This window comes from Anguilla rostrata, chromosome 14, assembly GCF_018555375.3.
Source record: "Anguilla rostrata isolate EN2019 chromosome 14, ASM1855537v3, whole genome shotgun sequence".
Classification (NCBI taxonomy): domain Eukaryota; kingdom Metazoa; phylum Chordata; class Actinopteri; order Anguilliformes; family Anguillidae; genus Anguilla; species Anguilla rostrata.
In genome coordinates, this window is record NC_057946.1 from 4612771 (window position 1) to 4625017 (window position 12247).

The 12247-nt window shown below is 49.9% G+C and overlaps 1 protein-coding gene across 1 annotated transcript in view; it reads right to left on the minus strand.

Moving 5' to 3' along the window:
- The window catches only part of pnpla7a (patatin-like phospholipase domain containing 7a), a 45668-nt gene that overhangs the window by 26334 nt on the left and 7087 nt on the right, over positions 1-12247 (minus strand). Inside the window, exons 7-16 of the mRNA XM_064307037.1 lie at positions 11907-12047; positions 9392-9551; positions 7928-8008; positions 5924-6052; positions 2866-2946; positions 2404-2521; positions 2018-2092; positions 1706-1794; positions 743-898; positions 313-390 (exon numbers count right to left, since the gene is read on the minus strand). Of these exons, the coding sequence (XP_064163107.1) occupies positions 313-390; positions 743-898; positions 1706-1794; positions 2018-2092; positions 2404-2521; positions 2866-2946; positions 5924-6052; positions 7928-8008; positions 9392-9551; positions 11907-12047 (1108 nt within the window). The remainder of the gene's footprint in view (positions 1-312; positions 391-742; positions 899-1705; positions 1795-2017; positions 2093-2403; positions 2522-2865; positions 2947-5923; positions 6053-7927; positions 8009-9391; positions 9552-11906; positions 12048-12247) is intronic.

The following is a 12247-nucleotide window of genomic DNA, read 5'->3' on the forward strand; positions in this document are numbered from 1 at the left end:
ATGAATATTATATTTAGCAGAAGTGGTAGTAAAAATGACTCACTAAAAATGACTTTGCTGGATTCCATGTTGTCTGCTAACATTACACAACACAAATTTTTTTAGCTTTCAAAGCACTAAAGAACAAAATGTACATTTAAATAAATCCATTTGTACCCCTTAACCCCTTTAGAGTAGCTATTAACAGTTATTTATATGTGGTGGTAATAATAATTATAACACAATCGTATTTTGTCCCATAACGGTATTTAACGGTATATTTGGGTCTGGATCATGTGACCTGTGGGCGTTACTGAGGTAAAGGAGACTTACCTGGTCACCCTGATGGGCTACTACTGAGCCGGCCTTCACCTGGTGTAGAGTGACACGCCCCTCTAACAGACTGGGGTCCTGTACACACACACACACACACACACACACACACACGCACGCACGCACGCATGCACACACACACGCACACCCACACAGGCACACACACACACCCACACAGGCACACAAACACACACGCACGCACAGAGGGCTCTATCAATGCACAATTACATTAATCAGTTTTACAACTGCAATATTAACTTGCCTATACGAATTGCTCTACTGGGAATAATAAAATATATCCTCGCGTTTTATTGGTTCTAATACATACGTTGTGTACAGGACTTCGTCAATTTTTACAGAGGGTTCGGGAAGTCCTCTAACACCTGGACACAAATATAGTACACACACACACACACACACACACACACACCTGCAGCGGTATGAGTCCCAGGAGATCGTTCTTGGCTGCCTGGAAGATGGAGTTGATCTTACTGGGAGGGACGTGGTCAGAGCGCCCTCCGCTGTCCGTGTAGTGAAACACAGCCGAGGGAGTCTGCTGCATGGTGACTGTCTTCTTCAGGATCGACTGGGAGAGACAGACAGAGAGTCTTAACACACACTACAGGATGAGTGAGTGAATGAGTGAGTGACTGAGTGACTGAGTGAGTGAGTGAGTGAGTGAGTGAGTGAGTGAGTGAGTGAGTGAGTGAATGAGTGAGTGATTGAGTGAGCATGTGAGTGAGTGAGTGAGTGAGTAGGTTAAGTGAGTGTGTGAGTGAGAGAGTGAGTGAGTGAGATAATAAGAGAGTGAATGAGTGAGTGAGTGAGCATGCGAGTGAGTGAGTGAGTAGGTTAAGTGAGTGCGTGAGTGAGTGAGCGAGTGAGTGAGTGAGTGAGTTAAGTGAGTGAATGAGTGAGTGAGTGAGTGAGATAATAAGTGAGTGAATGAGTGAGTGAGTAAGTTAAGTGAGTGCGTGAGTGAGTGAGTGAGTGAGCGAGTGAGTGAGTGGGATAGGAGTGAATGACGTTAGTGTGATTATGATGTGAGGACTGGAGGAGGGTATGATGAGTGACTGACGTGAGCATGCAGGTCGTAGTGACCTGCAGGAGAGGTTAGAGTCAGTGAGTGAGTGAGTGAGTAGGTTAAGTGAGTGAGTGAGTGAGTGAGTGAGCGTGTGAGTGAGTGAGTGAGTGAGTGAGTGCGTGAGTGAGCGTGTGAGTGTGTGAGTGAGTGAGTGAGTAGGTTAAGAGAGTGAGTGAGTGAGTGAGTGAGCGTGTGAGTGTGTGAGTGAGTGAGTGAGTAGGTTAAGAGAGTGAGTGAGTGAATGAGCATGTGAGTGAGTGAGTGTGTGAGTGTGTGATAGCAGTATTTGGAAGTGCGTTATGTTCATACCTTGTGCACTGTGGCAGGACTGGAGGAAGGGTCATCGATGGTGACTCTGGCCCGTTCGTAGGCCATGTTCAGGTCGTTTCCAGTCACCCCTGCAGAGCACAGCAGACCTTAACACTGGGACCAGAGACACAGCGAAACCCCCAGGGTGCAATATCGCCCCAGGCCCAGACTGACTAGCACATCCACATGCCAAGACATGCCTAGCAACATGCATAGAGAAGCTCAATGGAGAGTGATTAGTGAGTGGCAGTCAGTGAGGCCAGGGAGTGACTGCGTCACAGTGCGGCTCCCCCGTGTGGTGGACAGGTGTACCTGCGCTGTCTGCAGGCGCTGAGATGGAACGGGACTTCCTGATGGTGTCTGACTGCCCGCCTTTCCCTCCGTCTGAAAAATGAGCAACACCGTCACATCCCCCTCTCCTCTCCAGCTCTCACACCCACTGCACATCCTGAGCTGCTTTGTGTGCATAGATTACCTGTATATGGGTCTGTGTGCGTGTACATGTGTGTGTGTGTGTGTGTGTGTGTCTGGTGTGTGCTGTGGTGTTGTGGTGCTGTGTGTTATGTTGTGTGTGTGTGTGTTGTGTGTGTGTTACCATCGTGCTAGTGTGTGTACTGTGTGTGTGCGTGTGTGTGTGTGGTGTGGTGTTACCTGTATTGTGTGGTTTGTGTGGGTACCTCTTGTGCAGGGTGTGTGTTGCTGCCGTCGGGGTTCTGGAGTCTCAGGCGTGTGTGTTTGCTGCCGTCGTCCTGTCCTGCCCCCGCTGGTGTCCCCGATCACACTGGCCACCGACGTCAGGGGCACAGCCTGCCTCTCCTGAGACACGCACACACACACGCGCGCGCGCACACACACACAAACACACGAAAACCTGCTGGTTACAGCCTGCCCCTGACCCGACACAGTGTCACCCCGCATTACCAAGGCCCACTCCCACCCATGCCCGGCCCTGACCAGCCACACCCCAGCCCCGCCCCCCAGGTCCACCCCTCAGGTCCACCCCCCCAGCCCCCAAGAACAGTCACAGTCACATTTAAAGACTTCACCCGGGACGCTGACTGTAAGGCGAACGCTCGCACAGCTCCTCATGGCGGCTGTAGAGGTGAGCGGTCGGGCCCGGGACGCTGACCGTAAGCGGAGCGCTCGTTCAGGGTTCTCACCGGGTTGAAGAGCTCAGTGGTCAGCCCCAGGTAGTTGTGCAGGGCCAGGAAGGTCACTCTCTGAAGGCGAACCATGATGATCTTCACAGAAGCAGACAGAGAGAGGCAGACTGAATCAGAGCCAGTGTCAATCAAGAAGACCTGCCTGGAAATTAGAGTCCACTATACAAACTGGCTGTGTACAAAGGAAATAACTGTGTGTCTGTGAGTGTGCGTGTGTGTGTGTGTGTGTGCCTGTAAGAGAGTGTGTGTGTGGCAAAATGTGTGCATAAGTGTGTGCGTTTGTGCGTCTGTAAAAGAGCATGTGTGTGTAAGAGAGAGAGACTGTGCGTGTGTGTGTGTGTGTGTGTGTGTGTGTGGGCATGTGTCTGTAAAGGCGTGTTTGTGTGCGAGTGAGTGTGTGTATCTGTGAGTGCCAGTATGAGTGTACCCCTACATGTGCTGATGCCTCATTTCTGCCACAGCTCGCTGGATGTTTTAAAAGCTGTACTCAGGGGAAAACGGGCCAACTGGCTCAGCATAACCGCTGAAGCAAACGAGTGAAGCCGTGTCCTGAATCACCCCGCGAAGCGTTCCGTTCCTCGACGCCGCCGTCAGCAGAGCGTTCACCTTCCGCCGCGTCGCTCGCTTTCAGGCGGGAAACGCCGCGGGAGGCTACGCCGCGGGCTATCGTTTACTTTCGCTTTTTACCGCAGCGGCCACGCTCGCCGGAAGAAAGGAAAGGAAAGAGCGGCGTGTGTTGTGACGGATTGCGACGGCACGATTCTAAACGTAGCGCAACCGCGCTTGCTGTGCTAGGCCTGACCTATCGCGGTGCTTCTCATCCACGTAGGCCTATCGTACGCCTGCGCAGCTCACGCTTACGGCTAACAGCATCGCCCCGGAGGATACACCTTTGGATTTAACTGACGGTGGTTTCAGGGGGGCATTATGGGAGTTGGTGTTCGATACCCCGTAGCTCAGCAGCGAGCGTGGCTGTGTGTGGAAGAGGCATACGAGCGGTGCATGGCTGGCTTTACGGTAGGCGTTTACGTAAAAAAAAAAAACCCCACGACTCCCTCCCCGTTCTGGTGCACTGTGTGGAGGTGTGAGGACAACCAGCGATTCGGCTTCAAGAGACGCGTGAGGAGAGAGTCGGTCTGCGTACAGCCCTCTCGCGTCATCCTCTAATGTGTCTGCCCGGTGCATCCGGGCACGACTTCAATTAGTATAACGACGAGAAGAAAAAAATAATCACCGCGTCACCACGTTAATTCATTCATCGCCCCAGCGTCCAATTTGTTACCGCGGTAATCGGAAATATCGAATGCTGGCCCAGCCCTAGTTGCAAGTTTTAAAGTGCAACAATGTAACAATACACAGGAACGTTTGGGGCCCAAACGTTTTTATTGCCGTTAAGTACTGAAACGCATTTTGTTTAACACTGACATCAAACCATAGGATAGCGTAAAATTTGTAATACCTGATTATGTCATTTTACAGCTTTTTGTTGTGATTTGCTTTGCTATGCGTGTGCTGGCCTGGAATAGAAAATTCCCTGACCTTGTTTTTTTACATTGTTAAAACTTAATTTTATGACACTGCTTAAATTAACTAACCACGTAATACAGAGTAGAGTGTCACGAACCCATAACACAAATTAATCTCCGTTGAAAAGGCAGTACCGTCAACTGCCCTCTGCCTGCGCAGAATTATCATTTCCTCTGATTGGAATCGTATAATATTATTCCACATATTATGCAAATTATTGTTTTCAATTAGCTTACTCAAATATTCATTATCATAGCCAATAAATACATATCCTTTATTTTCAAACCACTGTCGTGTCTGTGTTATTTCAATAAGTTTGGCTCTACAGACACACAGAATTCTGATTGGTTGTTGAATTCCATTGTTATGAATAAACCTGACCAAACCACACTACAAAAGGTACATTTTTATGTTATTTTGTTCAGCCTACTGACCGCCTCAAACAGATTCAGGCAAGAAAATGTATGGCCTGTTTTGGTTTTGGCCTGGTCCAAATAAAGATATTTTTTCCCTTATGGTGTTTTAATGTCTCATCATCTCCAGCATGTCAAGCTCCAGATTATGCATGAACACATTTCTTTTACAGACCAAATTAATTGACATAAATTATCAGTAATTATCAGTTATCGGGCATGACAGGGAAAGAATTATCGGCAATCGGTATAAGCTAAAATTTTGATATTGGTGCATCGCTAAACATAGGTACATCAGCTGTTGTAAAGTTCCAAGAATCAGCTGAGGCACAAAATTAAAAAAGTAGCTTGCAACAGCTTGAGAAGAGAAAGAGGTGACTATGCCACTTCACTTTAATCACTTTGTAAATTACCAGGCAATTATCGCTGACTGAGGTGACGTGAATGAACACATTCTCCATTGCCACTTGACTGCACCAGAACCCTCTAAAGCAAACACCAGAAGATCAAATGCTCACATCCTGAGCATAATCTCGGCCACTGAAGATTTTGAGGGACATCTTTATTAGATATTCTACTTTAAAATTCGGTTTTTTGCATGGTTTCAGTATAAAAATAAATACTGATAACACTAAAATACATGTGATAAACAGGTGTTTGTGTGCGTGCGTGTGTGTGTGTGTGTATGCATATGCAACATTGAGTTGCATTGTAAACCTGAGCAAAAATCCACCACTGCTGAAAAAAATCCTAGGGGAGAAGCTGCATGTGAGTGTGTTTGTGTATATACAGCTGCAAGAAAAAGTTTGACAACTCTTTGGAATGACCTGGATTTTATACCCATATGGCATATGGTATGCACACATGTATGTGTTTATATACAGTACATGTGTGTGTGTGCGTGTGTGTGTATGTGTACATATATGTACTGTATATATGTGAGTGTGTGCGCGTGTATAAATACACATGCGTATGTTTGTATATATATATATGTGTGTACGCGTGTATATACAATGTGTGTATGTGCATATACATAAATGTGTGTGAATGTGTGTATACATAATGTGTGTGTATATGAGCATGTATAAATGTGTGACAGCTGTAGGCAGCGGTACCTGGATGACCCGGACCAGGGTCTCTGGGTATTTCTCAAACACAGACTGGAAGGCAGAGGCTGGCAGGCGCAGTATGGTGGACCTGGAGGCTGCCCGAGCGGACACAGTCTTATAGGGAGCAGGGTACCCCTGGGGTACAGAGAGAGAGAGAGAGACTCAGTATCACACATACAGGCACTGAGCCAGCTCACACAGTCTTATAGGGAGCAGGGTACCCCTGGGGTACAGAGAGAGAGAGAGAGAGAGAGAGAGAGACTCAGTATCTCACACACAGACACTGAGCCAGCTCACACAGTCTTATAGGGAGCAGGGTACCCCTGGGGTACAGAGAGAGAGAGAGAGAGAGAGAGAGACTCAGTATCACACATACAGGCACTGAGCCAGCTCACACAGTCTTATAGGGAGCAGGGTACCCCTGGGGTACAGAGAGAGAGAGAGAGAGAGAGAGAGAGAGAGAGAGAGAGAGAGAGAGAGAGAGAGACTCAGTATCTCACACACAGGCACTGAGCCAGCTCACACTGTCTTATAGGGAGCAGGGTTACCCCTGGGGTACAGAGAGAGAGAGAGAGAGAGAGAGAGAGAGAGACTCAGTATCTCACACACAGACACTGAGCCAGATCACACTGTCTTATAGGGAGCAGGGTACCCCTGGGGTACAGAGAGAGAGAGAGAGAGAGAGAGAGACTAACAGATGAACAGACAAATGAGAGAAGACAGACATGCAGACAGAGGACAGAGCACAAGGATAGACAGACAGAGTATTACAGTGAAGACAGACAGACAGAGATGGAGACTGACAGACAGACATACGGACTGGGGATGGTGATTTTTAATTACTTCACAAATCGAGGGATCGCATAATGTGCAATTCCAGATCAATTTCTAGCAAGGAGAAGAACCTATTTTCAGAATGCATCTTGGCCGGGCAGCACCACTGGTTGTGTAGAAAATGCACATCAGTGCCAAAATTTTTACATCATAATAAAGCCGTAATGCTTGGTTAATTGTGTCTATAAACACAGTCAGTGTCAGATATGACACAAAAAAATGTTTCTTTTCAACTCACAAATGTTGCACGGCCACAAAACTGGCTTGGCCGAATACTCAATTCTGATTGGCTGGGACATGCGCATTATTTCTCCGTATACTCCCGACTATGGAGTACCGCCCGCAGAAGTTCAATCGTCGTTCTAAATGAGTGTGCATCGGTCTGACTCCATAAATAAAGTTGGAATTTGTAAGGGCAAGCAAGCCAACACTTACAATATTTATACTTGCAACAGTGTCAGCTTGATGTCCATGAATGACTGTATGGAGGGCAGCTAGTCTATTTACAGCTTGACTATATTTATAGTTTAGCCTCTGTTTCGAATATAATTCAGAGGTTGGCTAGCTAGCTATCCGTGATATAAAAAAAAAAACATGTTCTGAAACCATTTTGACTTAAAACCAAACTGAATTTTAATATAAGGTAACCTGGTTGAGGTAGTCTACTAGATATACCGGCAGGCAGACAGACAGACAAACAGACAAACAGACAGAGAGAGAGAGAGAGACAGACAGGCAGACAGGCAGACGGGCAGACAGGCAGACAGGCAGACAGACAGAGATCAGAGGACAGACAGGCACACAGACAGAGAGACAGACAGGCATACAGACAGAGAGACAGACAGGCAGACAGACAGAGAGGCAGACAGGCAGGCAGGCAGACAGACAGACAGGCAGACAGGCAGACAGGCAGACAGACAGGCAGGCAGTCTGGCAGACAGCCAGACAGACAGGCAGACAGACGGGCAGACAGACAGCAGAGAGCAGCAGACAGACAGGCAGACAGGCAGACAGGCAACAGGCAGACGACAGGCAGCAGGCAAACAGGCAGACAGACAGACAGACAGGCAGACAGGCAGACAGACAGGCAGGCAGACAGGCAGACAGGCAGACAGGAGACAGACAGGCAGGCAGACAGACAGACAGACAGGCAGGCAGACAGGCAGACAGACTCACAGTGATGATGTCCAGGATGCTGAGGAGACTGTGCACACTGTCTCCTGGCAGCACGTCCTTCACCACTGGAACCGTGCCATCCTGCAAACACCAAAGAAACCAGAACAAACCTCAATTAACTCACTTTAATTGAACTGTCAGAGAGTCAGTTCAGTTCAGTTCAGCTCAATATAATACAATGCAATGCAGGACAGCTCAGTTCAGCTCGAATGCAACGCAACGCAAATAAATTCAGCTCAGTTCAGTTGAATGCAATATAATTAATCCACGGGTGTGCATGTTTCACAGAATGTTTACAGACAGAGAGAGAAATAACGTGGGCAGCTCCTGACAATACCAGTCAAAGGCAAACAGATGGTCTGAACGTAAAAGACCATCAACAACGACAGAAAGAGAGGGACAGAGCGGGGGAGAACGAAAGAAAAATAAAAAAATAAGAACGACCGAGGATGCAGGATGTCAGACGGCCTCTCGGGGTCAAACAGATTTGCATACATAAATAATCGCGTAAAAATTTTAAGCAGGAGGTCAAACAGGACAGGAAAGCAATTCCCAAGTTCAAACCTCCTCGCACCGACTATCACAAAGGACATCATTTTGCATTAACCTTCCGTGGCTCTGACAGGCTATACTCCGCTATTGATATCTGGACTGGATCCACGAGTCTGACTCCGCAGTTGTACTCAATAAAGGAGGAGAGTTCAGGCGGCGGCGGCGGCGGCAGGCAGTTTGGGAGCGAAAGTGAATATTAAATACAGGCCGAGAGCAAAATCCCAGAGGGGAAAAAAAAAAAGTTTGCCCATAAAATCAGGCTTGACATTTGGAGTGAGATCTGTGTGCACTAACTGCAGCACCACTGCACTCATCCACCCGTCAGGAAGCACGGCCCAGCTCCCCGGAGCCCGACCGGAGTGCTCCAAATCTGTCGCGGGACGGGGAATAAACCGCAAGCGCTCCACTCCGCCGTTTCTGTGTTTATTATTTGCTGTGAGGAGGTTTACAGCCGCTCGCGCTCACAGGAGCGTAGTAATTCACCTCGCGAGAGCACACCAGGGCACTGCAGTTCACTCGGTCTGACCGCGAATCTGCAAACGCCATCGCTTGTGCTTGTGTTCTCTCCGCGGCCCGCCAGCTGAGCTGAGCGGTCGGAGCGCGCAGCCGTCCGATTGGTCGGCGGTGGGCGATGCGCGCCCACCGGAAACCTTCCCCCCCTCGCGTGCCGCCCCGTGCTGCCCCGCCCCGCCTCGCACCGCCATCTGGAAGCCGATTCAGGACCCTGGGAGCCACGTTCATCACTGACATCACTGCTGATGTCATCACTGGAATCCAGCTTTACTTTTTTATGATGACTGAAGCGCCGGTACAGGGTGTGTTCTGGACAGGCACAGGCCACGTAAAGGAGAAAGCCACAGAGTGGCGCTGGGACAACAGGCTTGACCCCTGACCCCTGACCCTTGACCTTACGCTCTCGTTGATGCAGAGCTCCAGGCGGCCGTCCTGCACCACGTAGATGCTGTCGTCCCTGTCGCCGGGGCGGAACAGCCCCTCCCCCTCCTGCAGCTCCATGAACACCATGTGCCGACACAGCTCCAAGAACAGAGGCTTCTCAAAGTGCCCCAACACCCTGCAGGGAGAACACACACAGGGGTTATAGAGCACAACCCTGCAGTGGTACAGACACACACAGGGGTTATAGAGCACAACCCTGCAGTGGTACAGACACACACAGGGGTTATAGAGCACAACCCTGCAGTGGTACAGACACACACAGGGGTTATAGAGCACAACCCTGCAGTGGTACAGACACACACAGGGGTTATAGAGCACAACCCTGCAGTGGTGCAGACACACACAGGGGTTATAGAGCACAACCCTGCAGGGTGGACACACACAGGGGTTATAGAGCACAACCCTGCAGTGGTACAGACACACACAGGGGTTATAGAGCACAACCCTGCAGTGGTACAGACACACACAGGGGTTATAGAGCACAACCAGGCAGTGGTACAGACACACACAGGGGTTACAGAGCACAACCCCGCAGTGGTACAGACACACACAGGGGTTATAGAGCACAACCCTGCAGTGGTACAGACACACACACAGGGGTTATAGAGCACAACCCTGCAGTGATGTGGACACACACAGGGGTTATAGAGCACAACCCTGCAGTGGTACAGACACACACAGGGGTTATAGAGCACAACCCTGCAGTGGTACAGACACACACAGGGGTTATAGAGCACAACCCTGCAGTGGTACAGACACACACAGGGGTTATACAGCACAACCCTGCAGTGGTACAGACACACACAGGGGTTATAGAGCACAACCCTGCAGTGGTACAGACACACACAGGGGTTATAGAGCACAACCCTGCAGTGGTACAGACACACACAGGGTTATAGAGCACAACCCTGCAGTGGTACAGACACACACAGGGGTTATACAGCACAACCCTGCAGTGGTACAGACACACACAGGGGTTATAGAGCACAACCCTGCAGTGGTACAGACACACACAGGGGTTATAGAGCACAACCCTGCAGTGGTACAGACACACACAGGGGTTATAGAGCACAACCCTGCAGTGATGTGGACACACACAGGGGTTATAGAGCACAACCCTGCAGTGGTACAGACACACACAGGGGTTATAGAGCACAACCCTGCAGTGGTACAGACACACACAGGGGTTATAGAGCACAACCCTGCAGTGGTACAGACACACACAGGGGTTATAGAGCACAACCCTGCAGGGTGAACACACACAGGGGTTATAGAGCACAACCCTGCAGTGGTACAGACACACACAGGGGTTATAGAGCACAACCCTGCAGTGGTACAGACACACACAGGGGTTATAGAGCACAACCCTGCAGTGGTACAGACACACACAGGGGTTATAGAGCACAACCCTGCAGTGGTACAGACACACACAGGGGTTATAGAGCACAACCCTGCAGTGGTGTGGACACAGACAGGGGTTATAGAGCACAACCCTGCAGTGGTACAGACACACACAGGGGATATAGAGCACAACCCTGCAGTGGTACAGACACACACAGGGGATATAGAGCACAACCCTGCAGTGGTACAGACACACACAGGGGTTATAGAGCACAACCCTGCAGTGGTACAGACACACACAGGGGTTATAGAGCACAACCCTGCAGTGGTACAGACACACACAGGGGTTATAGAGCACAACCCTGCAGTGGTACAGACACACACAGGGGTTATAGAGCACAACCCTGCAGGGTGGGGAGACCCACTGGGTCTGCTACATTTTAGGTCCATTTCACCACTTAAGCACTTAAGTCAAGCCATTGATTAAACCAAAATTCATTAAGAGAGAGTAATGTAGCCTTCCTGTTCTTCTGCTTGATGAGAAGTTACAACGCTGTGCGATGCTATGTGTTAACTCAAAGGAGTTTGGCTCAGCAGTGCGATGCTACGTGCTAGTCACAATGCTCAGCAGTGCGTGAGACTCACAGGAGATTGGCTCAGCGTATGTGCTTATGCTAACTCACAGCAGATTGGCTCAGGCATGCATGAGGCTAACTCCGGGATTGGCTCAGCTGTGCGATGCTACATGCTAACTCACAGGAGTTTGGCTCAGCTGTGCGATGCTACGTGCTAACTCACAGGAGTTTGGCTCAGCTGTGCGATGCTACGTGCTAACTCACAGGAGATTGGCTCAGCTGTGCGATGCTACGTGCTAACTCACAGGAGATTGGCTCAGCTGTGATGCTCCGTGCTAACACACAGGAGATTGGCTCAGCTGTGCGATGCTACGTGCTAACTCACAGGAGTTTGGTTCAGGTGTGTGATGCTACGTGCTAACTCACACTAGTTTGCCTCAGCTGCGCGATGCTAAGTGCTAACTTACACTAGTTTGCCTCAGCTGCGCGATGCTACGTGCTAACTTACAGGCGATTGGCTCAGGTGCGTACACGAGAAGGCCTCCGGTGCTCACCTGACGTTCTTCAGCATGTAGAGCACCTCGGAGGGGAGGTGGGAGTTCTGCACGTCGAACTCCGTCAGGTCGGCCTCCAGCAGAGAGGGCGGGGGCTCCTTCGGCTGCAGGGTGGGGGGCTCCCGGCGGATCCGCAGGATCCTGCCCAAAAACAGAACCCTTTTACCCCCCCGTCCGGTTTCAGCGCCACCCTCAACACACACTGTTTACTCCGCGCACACAGGCCACACAGCACGGAGGAGAGAACCGGGGCGGTTACAGACCGTGGGGCCAAGGTTCCCACAGAACACTTTTTAACGGTTTTCGCGGGAAACGCGGTGTCTGACCGCGGCCGGCCATGG